The sequence below is a fragment of the Aspergillus brasiliensis genome, assembly GCF_001889945.1.
Source record: "Aspergillus brasiliensis CBS 101740 unplaced genomic scaffold ASPBRscaffold_1, whole genome shotgun sequence".
NCBI classification, from domain to species: Eukaryota; Fungi; Ascomycota; class Eurotiomycetes; order Eurotiales; family Aspergillaceae; genus Aspergillus; species Aspergillus brasiliensis.
In genome coordinates, this window is record NW_027137442.1 from 3,536,913 (window position 1) to 3,557,134 (window position 20,222).

Genomic DNA, 20,222 nt, shown 5'->3' on the forward strand with positions numbered 1-20,222 from the left:
CTCATCAATTCTTTGATTTGACTTGAATCAATCGCTGCACGATGGCAGCCAAAGAAGGTATGTCCCTTCCGTGATGCGGACCCATCCATCTCCCCGCCAGCCCTATGGAACATCAACACCAGCCAAGACCCTAACTAACCACTTTCTCTATCTTCCAGAATCAGTCCCATCGGAGTCCGCTCCGTCCCAAGTCTCTATCAATGATACCAGACGACTCGCCCAAGTCCAAGATGCCCACCTCGTCAGTCCCTCACCACCTTCCCCCACATCATCGTACTAATAGATCTCCTACTATAGGTAACATGGGCCATGGATGACCGCGAAAACCCCAAAAACTGGACCATCAGCAAGAAATGGGCCGTGACCATCACCGTCTCCCTCTTCACCTTCATCTCCCCTGTCTCCTCCTCCATGATCTCCCCGGCCTTGACCAGCATCGCCAAAGAACTCCACATCACCTCGCAAGTGGAATCCGAACTCAGTCTCTCCGTCTTCGTGCTGGCCTACGCCGTCGGCCCACTCTGCTTCGGCCCGCTATCCGAGCTCTTCGGACGAGCCTACGTCCTGCAATGCAGTAACCTGTGCTACGTGGCCTGGAACCTGGGATGCGGGTTCGCGCAGTCCTCAGGACAACTGATCGCCTTTCGCTTCATGAGTGGAATAGCAGGCAGTGCACCGTTAGCCATTGGTGGTGGTGTCCTCAGGTAGCCTACCCTCTATCTCTTCCCATTACTTCCCATTTTCACAGAACTAACAGAGTGATGACAGTGACTGCTGGAACGCCGATCAACGCGGCAAAGCCGTCGGCATCTACAGCCTAGCCCCGTTGCTCGGCCCCGTCGTAGGCCCCATCGCAGGCGGCTTCATCGCCGAAACGACCACCTGGCGGTGGGTCTTCTGGGCGACGAGCATCGCAGGCGCCGTGATTCAACTGATCGGGCTGGCCTTCCTACCGGAGACATACGCACCCACACTCCTCAAACGACGCGCGCGCACCCTGCGCCAGAAAACCGGCGACGAGGGATACCACACGGAAGCCGACATCCAGAACGCAAGTCTAATATCAACCCTGCAACGCGCTCTCGTCCGACCCTTCATCCTCCTCACCACACAGCCCATCGTACAAGTCATCGCACTATACATGGCGTACCTCTTCGGCCTCTTCTACCTATTACTATCGACCTTCCCCCAAGTCTGGGAGAACGTCTACGGCGAAAGCGTCGGCATCGGCGGATTGAACTACATCTCCCTCGGAATAGGCTTCGTGCTGGGTGCTCAGGTCAACGCACGCCTCAGCGACCGCATCTACAAACAACTCAAAGCGAAGCGGAATAACACCGGTCTCCCGGAGTTCCGTATCCCGGCGATGTTCGTGGGATCGCTGTTCATCCCCGTCGGGTTATTCTGGTATGGATGGAGTGTGCAAGCCCACATTCACTGGATTATGCCCAATATTGGGATCGTGTTGTTCAGTATCGGGAGTATTATCTGTCTGCAGTGTATGCAGACGTACGTGATTGATAGTTATACCCGGTTCGCGGCGAGTGGTTTGGCTGCTGCTGTCGTGTTGAGGAGTCTGGCCGGGTTTAGTTTTCCTCTGTTTGCGCCGTATATGTATGATCGGTTGCAGTATGGTTGGGGGAATAGTTTGTTGGGCTTTTTGAGTATTGTGATCGGGGTGCCGGCGCCGTGGGTGTTTTGGTTTTGGGGTGGGAAGTTGAGGGCCATGTCGAGGTTTGCTTCTGGTTGAGTTTCTGTCTGGCTGTCTTGGAGGGTGGGTTTGGTTATGGTTACTTTGTTGGCCTGTTGGTGCTTCGTTTATAGACTGCTCTGTTGGGTTTTTATCTTTTGTTGAATTTGTTTGGTTTGTATTTTAGATCTCCTCTCTCTTTCTACTACTGAACTGTTATGATGGTGTGCTTGTTTAACATGACTGTTTCCAATTCCCATATTGATCAACAAGATTGCTTCAGAAGGTGTCGGCGTATGCATATATATGAACATTGTAGTCAAGCGGGGATAATGTTATTTAGGCTCTAGCGTACGTTTAATTTCCTGAGTGCCTGTACAGCCAGTGATGCGATAGGAGTCTGCCAAAAGGCTTACTTGCCCTTCGCTTCATTCGTCTACCTTCTGGAACGATTTCTTCTGCGATCCTTCTGGTAGATTACGCGACAACTGAAATGCAAACTACTGCATTTTCAGCTATCCTAGGAAGTCCTGAACTCGGGAATAAGGCTGTGGCTTGCTACTGGTGAGCTGGTACATCCCTGTCGTTCAGCCGCGCCAGCTCATCAATGCATGCACCACGAATAGAGAGGAAACTTAGCTATTGCTTGGCCCGTGCTGCACCCAAAACGCTGTGCTTCTCTTGGCACAGAAACCCAGCTTTTCATCGGGGTTTTCTAAATCAATCATGACCCGATGCTTCCAAAAGGTGTTTTCACTTGACAGATATGAACCAACTCTCGCGTTATAGAAACCCATGGTATACCCTATTGCTTGTTCGTCTACCACTGCTCTATGGGCGCTAGTTGGCATTAAATGCAGCTCAATTATAATATGCCTCGTGTACAGTGGCTAAGCCATACCCCACCCCGCACGTAGCGTGGTTAGTTCCCCCACTTATGATTCTATCCTCGCAAGCTCCATGGCGTTTGATGGTTCAGAACGACTTCGAATGTAACAAGACAGTTCAGACCTTAGTTGATAACTCCGGCTCATCTCAAAAGACCTTTTGGTATCGGGGTTGTCATTATTACCCACGTACTTGGTCCGTACGCTGTTGCATCTGCGGGTTCACTTGCGGTTTCCCACAGTATCATCATGCGTCTCATCAATGTGCGGACCTACAGACTAGAGGAGTTCTACAATGAACAAGTGCCTCCTTATGCTATACTGTCACATACATGGGGAAGTGATCAGGACGAAGTATCCTTTCGGGACATGACCGAGAGGACCACTCGTAGTGCCGAGCGTGCCAATGCTACCCACTGGCCTATCAAACTCGAGGGATGTTGCAAACAGGCCGCGAAGGATGGCCTTGGATATGTGTGGATCGACACCTGTTGCATTGATAAAAGCAATTCCGTGGAACTTGGTGAAGCGATCAACTCCATGTTCCGGTGGTATAGGGAGGCTAGAACATGTTATGCCTATCTTTCGGATGTCACTGATGAGTCGGTCCAGACTAATCCGCATATGGAGTCTGCATTCTCTGGAAGCCGTTGGTTTAAGAGAGGTTGGACCCTACAAGAACTCCTCGCCCCAAGAAATGTCCAATTTTACAGTTCTACATGGACTTTACTCGGGAGCAAAACAGATATGAAGATCTTGCGACTGATCGAAAGAGAAACCGGTATACCGCGTTTGTTTCTCCGAGGAGAGGCTTTATCCAGAGCGAGTATCGCACAACGCATGTCCTGGGCTGCGGGACGAGCAACCAAGAGAAAGGAAGACATCGCGTACTGTCTTCTGGGGATTTTCGATATCATGATGCCGATGATCTACGGCGAGGGTGATCGTGCATTCATTCGTCTACAAGAAGAGTTGATCAAGAAAACCCGAGATGCGTCGGTTTTTGCATGGGGCTTGCCATCAGAGAATTCTGCCCCCATTCATTCTGAGAATATTACATCTGCGGGGATATTTGCAACCTCTCCGAATGATTTCGCCAACAGCAGCCATATCATATCACAGAATCGCGAGATCAAGTCTAGGGCCACGTTTGTGGTTGACGGCGGATGTGTCCGATCAGAGATCCCGCTCTATACAGACCCAGCTGGCCAGCTATTCGGACTGCTCAACTGTGGCCCCCGATCAATTCACGGTGGCAGTACGGTAGTGGGAATCCCACTTGTTAATGATCAATCTGGGGAATATACTCGACCCGAAGGACAATACCCTCAATTATTCCCAGCGTCTGAAGTTACCACCGTCTCGCAAATCTACATCAAGACGGAGCGTGATCAGAAGAAGGCAGCATTCAGTTATAGCAACTGTTTTGAGATCGAAAATCTTGGTGAACCCGACTTGAAGCTGATTGAGGTAGAACCGCAAGATAGTTGGAGAGAGAAAGAGTCTCTTATTGCTACAAGCAACCAGTGTCCCGCAAACAATTCACAGCAATATTGGCTACGATTCCGCCCGGAAGATGAAGGATCGTCTACCGACTTTATTGTGCTTCTTGAACTACAGATACGGGGGTCACAGGTGAAAGCACAATGTCATATTATGACATCGTCTCAATCGACTCCACTGAAGGATTTGGTTCAGTACTCTAGCAATATGAGACCAACAGCCTTTGGTCACAAAGTTGCTAGAGGTGGCTCGCGGAGCATCTATGTAACCATGCACCAATACACTACAGCTGGGGAAAATATATTTGTTGTTTTGGTTGCCGAGACCTCTACGTTGCCTACTGTTACTGCGGATGCGACATTTGAACTGGAACTACAGGCCGCAGAATCGGAGCGGGAAAAGGTCGCCAAAGAGAAGGATAAGCTTCTTCTCGAACTCGAGGAATTCAATCGGCAGAGAGGAACGGCATACACGCTAGAGTCTGTTGAAGAACGTTTGGCTCAGATAAGAGAAGAGCAAGTCCAGCTCGAGACGATTCAAAAGTGGCGGGCTGAACTGTCCAATCAGGAGCTGTCTATCGAGAGGAAGTTTGCCGACTTTGAATTAGTAGCCCTGGCCAAAAATTTCGACCAAGTGGGGATTGCACAAATCAGTCCTGCCAAGGGCAAGTTGGTGACTCTCAGTACACTCACAGAACATTCGTCTTCAGTGAACAGTGTGGCATTCTCTCCAGATGGTAGCATTCTGGCCTCCGCCTCCAGTGACACAACAATCCGCCTCTGGAAGGTGGCTACTGGGGAACTATACAGTACCCTTTCGGGACATTCTGCTGCTATTCATAGTGTGGCATTCTCTCCTGATAATAGGACTCTGGCCTCTGCCTCCCGGGATGGAAACATCAACCTCTGGGAGGTGGCTACTGGGTTACTACGCAGTACACTGACAGGACACTCTAACCAATTAAATATCATAGCATTCTCCCCAAACGGTAGATTCTTGGCCGCCTCCGACCTCAAAGTGAGGCTCTGGGAGGTGGCGACTGGAGAACTACACCATACATTTACCGCAAGTTTCTCTGGAGTTCATAGCGTGGCATTCTCTCCAGACGGTAGAATCCTAGCCTCCACCTCCCGCGATACAGTCAGGCTCTGGGATGTGGCTACTGGGAAATTATACAATACAATTATCGGACACTCTGATTGGATTAATAGTGTTGCGTTCTCTTCAGACGGTATAGTGTTGGCCTCCGCCTCCAACGATTCAACCGTCAGGATCTGGGTGTGGGCTACGGGAAGACTATATAATACATTTACAGAACATCTTTCGGGAGTTAGCAGTGTGGCGTTCTCTCCAGATGGTAGTGCTTTGGCCTCCGCCTCCCACCATACAGTCAGGCTCTGGGAGGTACATACTGGGGCACTGTATAGTGCCTTTTCGGGACACTCGGGTCTGATCAATAGTGTTGCATTCTCTCCGAATGGTAGAGTTCTAGCCTCTGCCTCTGATGATACCACAGTTAGGCTCTGGGAGGTGGCTGGCGGGTTGTAACGATTAAGGGGCTCTTGGGTATTAGAATAATTCTTTCTCCACTCCACTTTCTTCTCGTTTCTTTTATCAAGGGAGGATCTGGGATAGTACAAGCTTATATAGAGCAAGTTTACTGTATTGACTGACTATCCTAGTTATTTTCTCTATAGATTGGTAAAGTACGGACAGTTTGGAACGAATATGATACCAGATATTTGAGAGCCTATGTCTGCTCTTTATCCGTCCGACCTACCCAGTAGGTTTTCAAGTCTCACGCAAGATGTACTGAACACTGTGGCCATGCCCAAGGAAACTTCGAGGTATTGGTGAACTTGTAATCTTAAGGTAAACCTGGCAATTGGCAATACGAATCAGTCAAAAGGTATAGGTTGTAAAGGCAAATTGGAGTATCTCAACCGGTCACTGAGACCAACATTTCCCAGTTGATCAACCTCCAGTCCTTGAAGATTAGTGAATGATGCTGTCCTCCACCGTATGCATACCTTGATTTTCCACTCCCATAGTCACCATCATATCACAACCGCAGAACATTATCCTAGATCATCTGCTCTACACCCTACACTCCTCTACTCTAAACCCAAATCAATCACAGCAATGCAATTACTCTACTCCTCTAGATACAATATCAATATCAACATCCCACAATCCAAGAAGCAAGAAGCAAGACACCAAACCAACAAGAGTATACAATCAACAATACTGCTCCAACCACCCCGTCAAATCCCCCACCGTCGGACACTCCAAAAACAACGAACTCTTAATCTCCAATCCCATCTCACTGCGCAACTTCTCCGACAATACCAGCGACATGAGCGAATCCACCCCCAGCTGCACGAATGTTGCGTCCGCTGTCAACTCCGCTACACCTAGTCCGGTCTCGTTTGCAATCAGCTCGAGACATTTACCGGCTACGCCGGTTACTGCTGATGCGTCGGTGACGGGGGCGTCTTGTTCGGTAGTAGGGGTTGCGATGCCACTAGAAGATGGAGAGGGGGATGAGCTGCTGCTGCTGCTGCTGCTGGAGGGGGCAGAGACGGGGGCTGGGGCGAGGTTAGGGAGTTGTAGCTGGTCTTGCTTCTGCTCTTGCTTAGTGGGCTGGGGCTGTGTCTGGATGGTCTCTGTGGCAGGTTGCTTCTTCACTGCTGGGACGGTAGCAGGAGCATGCGCAGCATTCTTATTCGGAGAAAAGAATCGATCCATCAGCATACGCGGCACTCTCCGGAACTTGAGCTGTTCCACGACCCCGATGATCCTATCCTCGCGGAGGATGTACAAGTCGCCCGCGTACATGTGTGCCTCATCCGGCATGGGGAACATGCGGACATAGTTCCGGTATTTGCCGCCGGCGATCAACGGCTCAATCATGCGGCAGCTGCCGCAGCCAGGGGTCACGTAGAAGAAGTCCCGGGTGTTGGAGGCATCGCTGCCGTTCATGACCAGCCCGGCCAGGTGCGAGACGCTGTCGATCCAGTGGGGCGGGGTGTGCCAGGTGCCGTGACGGTCGGTGGTCAGGGTGATGTCGGAGAAGGCCTCGTGGTCGTGGATGACGACGCGGTCCATGCCGCGGTAGCGAGGGGCGTAGTCGACGACGTTCTTGAAGAGGGCGTAGGCGAGCGGGTTGGAGAGCGTGCTAGCTTTATTCTCCGCGGCCATCTGCTGGAGGGCTTCGATGCGGCCCTGGATGAGGTGCGTGATACGGGACCATTCGGTGGTCCAGGCGGCGCCGGTTGTGTCGGCAGGGTATTTGATGCTGCCGGTGGCGAAGGGGGTAGCGGCGCGCTGGTTGGTGCTGGCATCGACGTCGTACCAGGCCAGGGACATGTGGCGGGTAGGGAGGTCGAGGTGGGCTTCGAGGGCTAAGGGCTGTGGGGTGTTGGAGTTGGTGTTGGCGACTTGGGCGTGCTGGACTTCAAAGTCGCAGAGGTCCATCAGAACGTGGTCAGTGCCCGGGACCAGGCGGCGGTAGAGGTGCTCGCCGACGGTCATGGCCATGTCGGTCCAGATGGACGAGGTGGCGACGCCGCAGTTGTTCATGCGGTGGCCGTGCACGGCTTCGAGGAAGTCGGGATGCTGGATGTCGGAGATGGCCTTGAGGGTGGCGGTGGTCTTGTCGACAGTTTCCTCGGTGACGTGATGGATGAGAGAGGTGCGCAGGGAGGAAACAGATGGGACATCGGTGATGGCGCGCTTGTGGACGCCGCCGTTCTTGAGGTGCGCCTTGTCCAGGGTCCAGGTGCCCAGGTACTGGATCCAGTAGTTGACTTCGTTCCAGCGGTACTTGGGCAGGCGGAGCAGCGAGTAGGCTTGTTCGTCAGGGCGGAAGTACTCGGCCCAGGAGGGAGTGCGGCCGGCCAGGTGCAGCGTGCAGAGGCTCTTGGCCATGGTGGTAAAGTTGTCCTCGTTGCGACGGCATGACGAGACGATGCGTGCGCCAGGCATCAGACTGCGCACGAAGCTGGCGCAGATGGGATGCGGGCCGATGTCGACCCAGAGAGTCTGGTTGTTGACGATGCCGAGTTCCTGGGCGGCGTCGATGGCAGTCGCAAACTGCACGGGCTCGCGTGTGGCCCGCACGATGTACTCTGTGTTGATGGACTTGCCATCGAAGACGACGCTGCCCAGCAGAGGAGAGAGCACAGGGACGCTGGGGGTCTTGAAGGGCACGGCGGCGACAGCCTTGGCGAGGCGTTCCCGGACGGCGTCCATCTGCGCGGTGTGGAAGGCAAAGGGGACATCGACGTTGACACACTTGATACCTTCGGGCTCGAGCTTCTCGCGGATGGCATTGAGGTCGGGGATAGAGCCGCCGATGACGGTGTCCTGGTGCGTGTTCTGGCAAGACAGCTCGTAGGTGGGTGCATCAGGGCCAGTGCCCACCAGACGCTCAATGTCAGCGATGGTGGCGCGTACCGAGAGCATGGCGTGGCTGCCAGGGGTGCAGTGCTCCTCGATGAGCTGGGCCCGGTGGCCGACCAGGTAGAGAGCATCTGCTGTGGACAGCACGCCGGCGACAGCCAATGCGGCATATTCGCCCAGACTGTGGCCGATCACGGCGTGAGGAGCGGGAATACCCAGGAGGAGCAGCCAGAGCCGGGCCAGGGCAATCTCCATGATCACAATGCTGAGCTGCGTGACGAGAGCCGTAGCAGTTCCCTCTTCTACCTCGCCGAGGATGACCGGCACAATCGAGGGGAATCCCAGGCGCTGGGACAGATGGTCGAGCTGGCGCACCTCGGCGCGGAAAGAAGGCAGAGCCTGGAAGAGACCCTGTGCCAGTCCAGCGTAGTATGCACCTTGACCAGTGAAGGTGAATACCACAGGGGGAGCCTCGCTGGGAATGGGCCGGGTCTGGGACACGGCGTCGTTGGTCACAGCGTTGCGCAGGAACTTCTGCAGAGCGGGAATGTCGCTGACAGCAGTGGCCACACGCCAGCTGTGGTGCATGCGGCGCGCACAGGTGGTGTAGGACAGATCACCGAGGTCAGTGTCTGGGTTCTCATCGAGGTAGGCCAGCAGACTCTCCAGATTGGCAGCCAGGGACTTCTTCGACTTGGCGGAGATGATGACAGGGTGCGTCGAGCGCTCCTCACGGGCTATAGCCACCTGCTTCTCAGGGGCATCTTCCAGGACCAGCGTGGTATTGCCGCCGTGTGCACCAAAGGAGTTCACGATAGCGCGACGGATCTGGCCTGCAGCCCGGGGCCAGGCAGTGTTGGTACGGGGCAGGTGAACCTGGCGCTGCTCGAGATCCGTGGGAATGGCCGGATTGATGACAGTGGGGATACCGATGTGGGCAGGGATCTCATTCTTCTGGTACATGAGCAGCACCTTCAGCAGGGAGGCAATACCCGCGGCTGCCTCGCCGTGGCCGATGTTACTTTTGACCGCGCCCAAGTACAGTGGCTGGTCAGCACGACGACGATGGCTGCGCGGAGCGAATATGTCCAGCACCGACTCGGCCTCCTGGGCATCTCCGGCCTGGGTGCCGGTGCCGTGCAGCTCAACGTAGCTCACATCCAAGGGGTTGACGGCAGCCTGATGCAGCACCTGCGTGTAGTTCTCCTTCTGGGCGCCGGCATGGGGGTGAGTGATGGAGATAGCCTCCGCCGAGTGGTTGGTAGCAGCAGAGAGCACAACAGCCAGGATGTTGTCATTGTCAGCCTCTGCGTCCTCAAGGCGCTTGATCACCACGGAGCCCACACCGTCTGCACGGCAGTAGCCGTCAGCAGACTGGTCCCAGACCTTGCACTGGCCGGTGCGCGACAGGAAGTGACCGTTGCCCAGACCGGCGTAGTTGTCAGGATCAGTGATGATGTTTAGTCCACCGGCCAGGACAGTGTCGGCCTCACCAGCCCACAGAGCAGAGCAGGCCGCCTGGACAGCAGCCAGACCGCTGGAGCAGGCCGTGTCCAGGTTGAAGGAGGGGCCACCAAACTTGAAAAAGTAGTTGATGCGACCATTGGCAAAGGCACGTTCGCCACCGGGCACAGCATATGTACCAATGTTCTGAGAGGCGTTAAGCTCACGCCAGTCGTCACTTGCCTGACCGTAGAAGGTGGCGATGCGCTTAGGGTTGGAAGACGGCGTGCGGCCCGAGACGATACCCGCCATCTCCAGGGCTTCGTATGCGGTGACAAGGGCGAGGCGGTGCATGGGGTCAGTCTGCTCGGCCTCGCGAGGAGACATGTTGAAGAATCCGGCGTCGAAGAGCCCTGGCTGGTCGATGAAGTTGCCAAAGGGAGTACGCGTGGCGTTTTCTGTCTCACCGGTTGGGTCGTAGTGCGTTTCGAGGTCGAAGCGGTCTGCAGGCACCGTCGTGTGGGTATCACGACCCTGTGCAAGCAGCTCCCAGAAGAGGTCGACATCATTCGCGCCACCGGGCATGCGGCAGGCCATGCCTACGATGGCCAGCTTCGAGTCTGCGTACGACTTGGGCTGGCGCGCACCGTAGTCTTGGAAGACCCAGGGGATGAGATCGGTCGTGCCAATGGTCCGGTCCGGGAAGCATGCCTCCAGGGCTTTCAGCAAACCCTTGAACACCAGCGAAGTGCGGTAGGTCTCGATCTGGCACTGGGTGGCGGCACAGCGCTCAGTACGGTCGAGGATACCGGCAGTGATGTTGTCCAGGAAGATGGTGCCCGTCAGCAGCTCCGTGCTGATGGCGCGGAACAGTTCAGCGGCCGTGGTGGCCTCGAAGGGCTGTCCAGATCGCGACGAGAGCAGTGCCAGCTGCACCGGCCGGGAGGTGGGAATGACGGATCCATCAGGATGCAGGACGCGATGGATGGTCTCCTCGTCGTAGAGGTGCGCAGCATGGCAGAGACCGTCATACACGGGCAGGGCGAGAGACTTGGAGTAGCGCAGACGCTGAGAGGCCCGGAAAGCTGCCCGGATGCGCGTGGGAGGCCCGCTGACACTCACCGAGGTCTTGTCGGCGGCACTGATGAAGACCTTGAGCAGCTCGGGGGTGCCTGTCTCTGCGTTGTATCGCGACAGCTCCTCCTGCAGGTCGGATGCTGTCTCGCCAGTGACAACATGTGCCCAGCTCAGCAGGCTGCCGTCTGCCTGGGGAGCTTCCAGCTTGCGAGAGATATCGTGGACGTAGACTCCCAAGCGGAAGGAGACCCGCACACACTCGGCGCCATTCTGGACCACCTCAGCCAAGTGTGTGGATAGAGCAACACCAGCGGCAGCGAGCAGACCAATACTGAGGCCAGCCAAGGTGGTGCGGTCTGCGGAGAGATCCCAGACACGCTCCCCAGCCTCGTAGTGGCCAATGAACATGCCCAGTTCCAGGATGGTGAGCAGGGCGCTTTCCATGGCAGCTCCCAGAGGGCCCTGACGGAAGTCGACCTCGGTCAGGGGCATCAGGTTTTCGAAATGGGGCACCAGCTTCTTCAGCGGCTCAGGGAGCTGGGCGACTTCATTCTGGAGCACGCGAGTGGACTCTTCCAGGAAGGTTGCCAGCTGGCGAAAGCGCCGGTCCTTGCCGTGTCGGTGCAGACCGCGGAAGAGGGTTTTCAGATCGTCATTGGGGAATTCGTTTCCGAAGAAAACCAGCTTTGTGGAGGCAGACATGGTAATTTATTAAGTGGTTGGTTGGTTGGGTGGTTGATTTTAGTGAGCGAGATGCTTGGTGTTTTGAGTGATTGCTTGCTGTGATGTGTGATGGAGATGAGAATTCCCAACAGCCAGGTTTGATGCCCTCTATATACCCTTCTGATTTCAGCAAGATGAGTCTGAATCTGCACCTGCGTTTCTCGAATTCCATCATGTCCGTCTCGGACGATGAAGCTGAGCTGCTTCAGCATCATCAGCATCATCATCATCTCATCGCATGCAGAACGGGGCCATATCGGACGGCGTAGGAACCTCGGTCGGGTTTTGAATCTGCATCCTGCAGAACCCTCGGTAGATTAATGTCGGATTTTAAACTTTGTTTCAGATAATGTGAAAGGAGTGACAGGATTCGTGGGATTGGATGATGGGGAAGCGTGGCAGGATCGGACGGACAAGTGAAGCTGATGTCAGATTTGCTCGGATGGCATGGCCTCCACGTGTCCGATTAAACTCCGGTGCAGAACCAAATAGAAGAATAGAAGATAGTATAGAATAGTAAAGTAGGCCCAGTTCAACAATAGACAGAGTCAAGTGCATGACGAATGGTCGCTACGCTCGCATCTCAACATGGCGTTCCGTATCCCCTTCGCTCAGTCCTTCTGGCAGGAATATCTGTCCGGCCAGGAAGCCAACCTGCCTCGTCTGCCCGAAGTCGAGCAAGTCACCGAGAGAGTGATGCGCATTCTCGGAGGCAATCCCGGACGCATGCAGCTGCAAGGGACTAACACGTACCTCGTGGGGACGGGCAAATTCCGAATTCTCATTGACACCGGCCAGGTAGGGCTGCAGATTCACTGAGATTATTTCAGATATTGACATCCAACAGGGCGAAGCAAGCTGGATCCAAGCCCTCACAGAGCAACTTGAGAGCCATGGTCTAGAAATATCTCACATCCTGCTCACGCACTGGCACGGCGACCACACCGGCGGAGTCCCCGACCTCATCACGTACAACCCCGAACTCTCCGCTCGAGTATACAAAAACACTCCCGATCTCGGCCAACAACCCATCCACGATGGCCAGACATTTCATGTAGAAGGGGCGACCATCCGCGCTGTCTTTACGCCCGGCCACGCATTCGACCACATGTGCTTCCTGCTGGAGGAAGAAAATGCCCTGTTCACAGGGGACAACGTCTTGGGACACGGATACTCCGTGGTGGAAGATCTGGGCACGTATATGACCAGTCTGACACGCATGGCGGATCTCAACTGCGCGCTTGGGTATCCCGCACATGGGACGCGTATTGAGGATCTTCCCGCCAAGATGAAAGAGTACATTCATCATAAAGAGTCGAGAATGCGGCAGGTGCTGGCCGCGTTGGAGAGGAGTCGGGCGAAGATGACGGCGACTGGCGGAGGGCGGAGGGCGGGTGCACTGACATTTCCGGAGCTTATCAATGCTATGTATGGAGGAATACCGGATGAGATTGAGCAGGCTTTGACGCCGTTCTTGAGTCAAGTTTTGTGGAAGTTGGCGGAAGATCGGAAGGTTGGGTTTGAGGGAGAGCCGAGTCAGAGACGATGGTTTGCGGTTGGACCCCCAGCTGCAGCTGCAGTGAGGTTGTAGTCTGTCTAAAATTGGTTGTATTTATTTCTTCTTTGCCTATTTAGTAGATGAGATGTTTTGTTTAACGTATTCCCCCAGTTTGTCCCTGAGTCATGATCAGGATAATACGACAGTAGCCTAGCCCTCGTTCCATAAGAGATCTTACAAGCGATGTTCAGAGTCCCTGATAATATCATTCCCAAACCATATTCGAAGGTCGTATGTATTAGCGTGTGTCGCTACGACTCTGTTGCTATAGGATCAGTTCATGGATGATACAGGTATCGCCAATCCTTATTTTATATCAGACATAGCAAGCAGCACACAAAGAATTGCCCCTCAAGCTAAGAATTGACTGCATACAACGAACTATATAGAAGTAATGAACATTATCAAAGCATAACTACACCAACACAGCAGCATCAATGAGCCTCCCCCTTCGCAGCCATCTTCTTCTTCTCCGCAATCTCCATCCACTCCCTCATCGGCCGATGCAACTGGAAGAACCTCTGTCTAGACCGTCTCACAGCCTCCTGACAGCGTCTCCACGCGCGATCATAATACCCCGTCACAGCAGCATCCAATCCCCCATCCTTATTGGGACCCGTCAACGCCTCCGCCAACTCCACCGCATCCACCAATGCATGATTCCCCCCTTCACCCCCAAAGATCGGCATCGCATGCCACGAATCCCCAATAAACACCACCCCTTGCCGCTGCGCCGCATTGACATCCTCCCTCGTCACCGACACACAGCGACTCACCCAATTAAAGACCCGATGCGTCGGCAACGCCTCCGCATTCAGCAGCTGAGACCACGGCCTCGCCAGATCCCGGGAGGCAATCTCCTCGAGTAAAGCCGGAGGAATCTGCTTCGCCTCCGCAGCAGAGACATGCGGTCGATAGAGAGGATCTTCCCTATCCTTATCGGCGATACTCGGTCTGGAATACGACCAATCGAGATGGACATGCGTAGGGGTGATATTACAGACCGTAATAGGAGTATTAAACCCATCACCCACACCAGCCAGAATATTCGACGGCCCGGAGTGCGGACGGATAAGGTTATCGAATTCCTTGCGAGGCAGCTCCAACTCGCCATGATACACAACCACAGGGACGATATCGGGTTTCACATGGGGCAGGATCTGCGAGCGCACGGTGGAGTGCACGCCATCTGCGGCGATGACTAGCGAGCCCTGGTATTTGGCCCCGTTCTCGAACGTGGCCGTCACGTTGCCCATGGAGCCCTGCACGCTGCGCAGACGGTGGCCGTAGCGAATGTCCACGTCCTCGTCGCCGCTATCGGCGATCCAGGTGCGCAGGGCATTGCGGTTTGCCCGTACGATGCATTGCTTCGCTTCTGGGTCTGGAGCTACCAGGAGGTTGCCGGTGTGGTTGTCCCGGAGGGCTTGGTCGATCCAGCCGGTTCCGCCGAGGATGCGGTCCGGGGCGACGCCGCGGGTTAGGCTGCGAAGGGGCAGGTCGCCCAGAGCTGTGAGGAGCGAGGTGTAGCCCCATTCGCGCAGGCTGATGGCGTAGCCTTGGGTGCGGTCGGGGGTGGAGGCTTCGAAGACGATGTTGGGGATGCAGGCGTTGGTGAGGATGCGGGAGACGGTGAGGCCGGAGAGGCCGGCGCCGATGATGAGAATGGGTGACATTCTGAAGCTAGATGGGTAGTATAGTGTAGTCTCTATGATGGTTTACCTTCATGATTGATCTTTTATCAATCTCTGTTTCCTGCCGGACGGACGGTATACGCTCGGTGTAGTCTGACTAGTGTTTAGCCCCCAAGCCCCCAGTAAGAATCCGATGATGTTAGTCAAAAGCCGTCGGAGTGTATTTAGTTGTCCGTTTAGTTTGCGTCGGATTCTAACTTTATTCTGTTTGTATCTGTTTCATGTCCATGTGGGATGATAGTTGTATCTGACATTCTCCGAAGTCAGTCCGAGATGCCCTTGAAGCATGATATACTCTCCGAGATGAAGTATAAAATGACCCTCTGCCACGAACAACCTCATCATCACACACAACACAACAATCACATAGACACCAGCAAAACCAATCAATCAATCAATCAATCAATCAAAATGTCCTCAACCACCACTACTTCCACCTCCTCCTCCACCTCCCCACTTAAACACCAACCCTCCCAAGCTACCCCCCAAGAAAACAAACAAATCTACACCCCCTGGCGCCTCTTCATCTACGACATCTGGGTCCTGGGCATCGTCAGCACCTTCGCCTGGGGCTGCCGAATCAGCAAATACCTCATTCCCTTATTCCGACTCAACATCGGCAAAAACCATCTAGACATCGGCGCCGGCACCGGCTACTACCTCAACCACGCCCAGATCCCAAAGACTACAACCCTAACCATCGCCGACAACGAACCGCACGCGCTGAACGTCGCCCTCGCCCGATGCACCCACCCACCCAACCAAACCCACGGCATCGTCACCGACATTCTCCAACCGTTCCCATTTCCTACCCCCAAAAAAGAAGAGGAAAAATTCGACTCCATATCAATGTACTACCTCCTGCACTGCCTTCCCGTCCCCATGGCAACTAAATGCAAGATCTTCACCCATTTGAAGAAATACATGACCGCCGACGGAGTCATCCACGGTGCGAATGTGCTGGGAAAGGGGGTCAGGAAGGATAATTGGTTTGCGGCGATGATTCGACGTGGATGTTTGAAGCATGGGGTTTTTCATAATGAGCAGGATAATGCGTGGGAGTTTGAGAGGGCCCTTAGGGAGAATTTTAGGGAGGTGGAGACTTGGGTGGTTGGGAGTGTTTTTGTTTTTAGGGCTAAGGGGCCTATCTTTGATTGAATTATCTATTGGGGGTTACTATGTAGTTATGGAGGGTATATGGGGCGATGGATGGATACATGGGAGAGGGTGATTGGTAGGGGTAGTTTGGCTTAGAAGAGCATCTAGCTAGATTGTTTCAGAATATGTTGGGCTTACTGCATCACTATAAGTAGTAGAAGTAGTATCAGTATAAGCCTCGGCTTTTAACTGATCGCCTTTTATCGCCTTTTGCGGGTTTTAGCCCCCCACTCACAACTACTAAACAGTCATGTCTAGTCCGAAGGAATTGCCAAGTGTCTAGAACTCTATATTCTCTCTCTTCGATTGATTCATCTCATCATTACAAGCAGCTACAGCGCTAAACAAGCCACCTAACTCCCCCAATTCATATCGAAAAAGAACATATCCGGCCCCGCGATCTCATTGAACGGAATCCCCGAGAACAGCTCCTCCCACATCAGATCCGCCCCCGGATCCATCCCGTCCGCTGCTGTCACTGCCGTCGGAGGCACCCCGAACAGCGAAGGGTTGTCCAACGACGGCGGCGAGAGCGCCTCCCAGGTGGAGACCGGCAGCAGAGACGGCATCCCCAGATCCGCGGGCGGGGTGGATCCGGTGGGCACCGGCCAAGAGCAACCGGACGCTTGTCGATCATCATTACTGCTCTGCGGTCGAGGTACCCCCGGGAATGTTGGGGGCGTAGCTGGGCTCCAGGTGGTGCTGGGGAGACTGCTCGGTGGGAGTGCCGCCGGCACCGCCAGCTTCTCCCTCATGCGCCGCATGAGTTGTCCGAAGGGACCGCCGAGGGACTGTCCTACTGCTGCCTCATGTTGCAAATACGACGACTCGACCAGCGGCCAGGCGTACCGCACCAGAGCAGTGTCGCTGCTCACATAGCACTCCGCCAGGGCCATCGCCAGCGCGTGCCACGGAATCGTCACATACCAGCGGAAGCCCTCGGCGCGGGGGTCCGTGTGCATAAGCTGTGCTTTCTCTAGCACCGGAAGACAGAGACGCAGCAGCTCGGTGTTACCCTCGCGGCGTGGTGGCGGCGCCTGTCCGTGCCACTGCAGCGGTCGCGCGGCTGCCAGTCGGGCCGCTGCGATTAAACTCTGCGTGCCGTGCCAGGTGAACCAGGCATATGCGGAGGTGCCGGGGTCGCAGAAGTGGAGCAGCCGCAGCGCTTCTTCTTCGAAGCGCCGAGCTTGCTGCTGCGGCCAATTGGGGTCGTATGTACGAGAGCGGGTGGAAGTGCCAGACGTAGAGGATGTCGGGGTAGGAATCCCCCCGTCGACCTTGCGATCGTGATGAGCAAAGTTGAGGAGACGACCCATCCGCTGGGCATGGTAGGTGACCAGCGCAAAGGTCGTGTCGGTCAGACCCTCCCGGTTGGGGTCGCTGTGGGCGGCCGTGGTCGGATCAAAGTCCGCGTCATTGATGTGCTGGGGAAGAGCGGTGGATGCAGACTCGTCGACGCTGATCAGTGGCTCCGATGCCTGGCCAAAGGACGCCTGCAAATCCATCAGGCAGATGGTATACCAGAGGCGCCGTCGCATCTGCTGATCGAAAAAGATCTCCGTCTCCGGATCGAGATACAGACCGAGGCCTTTGCCGATTCGCACCGCCAGGGCGATCAGGGTCCAGACGGCCGGGGTGCGGTCTTCTGATCTCCTCGCTACCTAAAGGAAGTCAGTCTAAATCTTTCCCTGGGTTCTAGGTGTGTACCAGATATAAAATGAATGCTTGCAGAACGGTAATATCGCGGGTGGTGAGCAGACCCGCACGTCCAATGGCCGTCTCACAGGCGACACGAGCCTCGGCCAATAACTCTGCCTTGTTGGCATGAAACAACACGGAACACTGGTTGTCCGTCATACTGCCAATCGCCGAGTAGCAGACGGCGGCACCCAGTGCCTCTACCGAGGGGTGACCCTCGGCATACGCCAGATACGGTTCTCCCTGAACCATCCATCGGTTCAGCGACGGACGATGGAGGACCTTGATCACGGGGTCGACTTGTTGGAGATAGACTTCAGCGAGCTGACGGGCGACCACCGGATTCTGCAGCGGAGTCATGGGCCGTAGGGCTGCAGCAGGATTGCTAGCCCCCAGGCCAAGAACCTGGATTCCGTCGTCATTGGGCGGTTCGGACTTGGCTGAGTCGGAGGAAGGGATCGGTCCTCCGGCCAGGGATGATTCGACCACATCGCGAAGTCCGTGAATCTGCGTGGCCGCGTCAGCATTGTCCTCCTTGGATGAAGTTTGCAAACCTACTTCATCCACCAAGTCGGCCCAAAATTGATCCGGCCGTTGCAACATGAGACGTTTGGAAACCGTCGAACTATTGAGGATAGGAGAGGTATTCGGATTAGGAGCAGATTGGAATGTAGACGTGTCGGATAGTTGGACCGACTGTCATACCGTAGTCAGCATTCCGCGAGGCTGGAAGGGCAGGGGTACAGCCTCACCTGTTCCCGCGAGGTTGCCGATGGTGTGCGAGTGTGGGAGTGGGAGCTCATCCCCTGGATCAGAGCTTCGAGTCGGTATATTCGTTCCTGGAGATCTTCATTGACGGGGACAGGTGGCTGGGTCCCCCGATCGGTGTCTCCGGGAGCTGCTGTGGGCGGCGATGACACTCGACGCGGACGAGTGGCATGACGGCCCCGAGGGAGTCGCGTGCGATAGATGGGAACACAGACCGTTCCTGATGCTGCACAATTGGTACAGGGGGTGAGCTTGTCGCACTTGACCTTGCGCTTGCGACAGAGTTCGCAACTGAGCTGGGGAGTGGTGGTGGTGGTGGTTTTTCGTGAGGGGAGCGACCTGGCCGGGGAACTGCGTGGTTCCATCACGAACGAGCTGTCTTTGAATGTCCTTCTCTCTTTATCTCTGTGTCTGTAGTTGCCACTTTTCACTCCTTTTATCGTGTTTCTCTTTGTAGGTAGATGGTGATGTTGAATCTTCGTCGGAATGGATGCGATGAGAAGTAACTCAGAAGAAATAGAAATACAAGGAATGGTTCCGGTCACCCGCTCGACGCAAGGATACTGACTGACAGGGGTCGAGCATGGTAGTATCCTGCAGCATTTGACGCATTCCCTCCAGGCAGGCTAGATCCTTCTGATCCTGCTGCCATTGATCAGAGTCATCAGAGAATACGAGAATTGGAGATCTCCGCACTGGACGTCAGCACGCCCGCTGGCCATGCACCATTCCGGCCCCCATTGGAATCCTGCTTCCATCGGCCTTGTGCTGGTCGCGGTGCTTCTTGCTCCCGCATCCGCTGAAACACGCTGAACCTTCTTTTCCACTAGATTACTAGTAGTATCTACTCCATATTGTGGTCAGATTAAAAACTCAATAGTTATACGTTCCCTCATCGCACGAAATATGATTCGGTTATGTTCGGCTGACAGTATCCCCACCTCCTTCCTTCTTCCCCTCTTTTTCCCTTCAGCCAACATCTGCTGGCGTGATGGAGTCCCACCCTATTTTAGTAGTCTTCTACAACGTTCCTCGCGTGGAAGGTCAAGCACAGGCAAGATCGGCCTGAATGGTCGCCCTATTATGCCTCCACCAGAACCATGATCTTATCGGCTGGTCGTGGCCTTGCGACCACGTGTGACCAGCGATCTCGATCTTCCTCAACTACCACAGTACAACCCATAAAGTTTTTATCCTGGAGATGGTGGATGCTACCTCTCCAGTTACTTAGAACCACTAAAGATACTTCACAGCGTCTACAACAACTTTAATGCCAACTCCAATCAAGCAGGATCTATCCAAGGATCGGAGGTTATTACCATCCGAGAAGGATTGCCAGAATCCGTGGCTATTTCCCACCTGCCGACCAAGTGGACCCATGAAGATCCCTACCCGCCACAGCAATGGCACAGAATCCAAGTATGTTGGGTGGGGGAAGAGTGTCAGATCGAACGATCAGCACCTTGCCACCTGCTACTTCTGTTTAGCATCCAATATCTCGATGAGTCGATATACTCCCTGCGTATCCAGCAGCTCAGGGCTACAGGAGGATTCTCCCGGCGATCCACCCGTCTTCCTCTTGGGGGCCATAACCCTCCTCCCATTATTCTTCACGCTGTATC

The 20,222-nt window shown here is 54.7% G+C and overlaps 7 protein-coding genes across 7 annotated transcripts; 4 read left to right on the forward strand and 3 right to left on the reverse strand.

Moving 5' to 3' along the window:
* Positions 1-41: 41 nt before the first annotated feature.
* On the forward strand, positions 42-1,750 carry ASPBRDRAFT_50855 (MFS transporter; the record flags this gene model as incomplete). The annotated part of the gene is made up of 4 exons (XM_067626619.1): positions 42-57; positions 159-241; positions 298-704; positions 769-1,750. 4 exons carry the CDS (start codon positions 42-44, stop codon positions 1,748-1,750), a joined length of 1,488 nt encoding a protein of 495 aa, XP_067485300.1.
* Positions 1,751-2,430: 680 nt separating this feature from the next.
* Positions 2,431-5,827, forward strand: ASPBRDRAFT_37273 (uncharacterized protein). The gene has a single exon (XM_067623692.1). The coding sequence runs from the start codon at positions 2,827-2,829 to the stop codon at positions 5,626-5,628; it is 2,802 nt and encodes a 933-aa protein (XP_067485301.1). The 5' UTR covers positions 2,431-2,826; the 3' UTR covers positions 5,629-5,827.
* Positions 5,828-6,241: 414 nt separating this feature from the next.
* Positions 6,242-11,706, reverse strand: nscA (non-reducing polyketide synthase nscA; the record flags this gene model as incomplete). Its single annotated transcript, XM_067629125.1, has 1 exon — positions 6,242-11,706. One exon carries the CDS (start codon positions 11,704-11,706, stop codon positions 6,319-6,321), a length of 5,388 nt encoding a protein of 1,795 aa, XP_067485302.1. The 3' UTR covers positions 6,242-6,318.
* Positions 11,707-12,315: 609 nt separating this feature from the next.
* nscB (metallo-beta-lactamase type thioesterase nscB) lies at positions 12,316-13,324 on the forward strand (the record flags this gene model as incomplete). The annotated part of the gene is made up of 2 exons (XM_067628314.1): positions 12,316-12,525; positions 12,575-13,324. 2 exons carry the CDS (start codon positions 12,316-12,318, stop codon positions 13,316-13,318), a joined length of 954 nt encoding a protein of 317 aa, XP_067485303.1. The 3' UTR covers positions 13,319-13,324.
* A 395-nt stretch (positions 13,325-13,719) lies between these two features.
* Positions 13,720-14,958, reverse strand: nscC (FAD-dependent monooxygenase nscC; the record flags this gene model as incomplete). The annotated part of the gene is made up of 1 exon (XM_067620355.1): positions 13,720-14,958. One exon carries the CDS (start codon positions 14,956-14,958, stop codon positions 13,720-13,722), a length of 1,239 nt encoding a protein of 412 aa, XP_067485304.1.
* Positions 14,959-15,387: 429 nt separating this feature from the next.
* ASPBRDRAFT_112553 (uncharacterized protein) lies at positions 15,388-16,134 on the forward strand (the record flags this gene model as incomplete). The annotated part of the gene is made up of 1 exon (XM_067616664.1): positions 15,388-16,134. The coding sequence occupies one exon, from the start codon at positions 15,388-15,390 to the stop codon at positions 16,132-16,134; it is 747 nt and encodes a 248-aa protein (XP_067485305.1).
* A 130-nt stretch (positions 16,135-16,264) lies between these two features.
* nscR (Zn(II)2Cys6 domain-containing transcription factor nscR) lies at positions 16,265-19,425 on the reverse strand. Its single transcript, XM_067623693.1, has 4 exons — positions 18,585-19,425; positions 18,391-18,528; positions 17,842-18,339; positions 16,265-17,795 (listed from the first exon to the last, which is right to left on the reverse strand). The coding sequence occupies exons 1-4, from the start codon at positions 18,963-18,965 to the stop codon at positions 16,488-16,490; spliced, it is 2,325 nt and encodes a 774-aa protein (XP_067485306.1). The 5' UTR covers positions 18,966-19,425; the 3' UTR covers positions 16,265-16,487.
* Between the last annotated feature and the right edge of the window lie 797 nt (positions 19,426-20,222).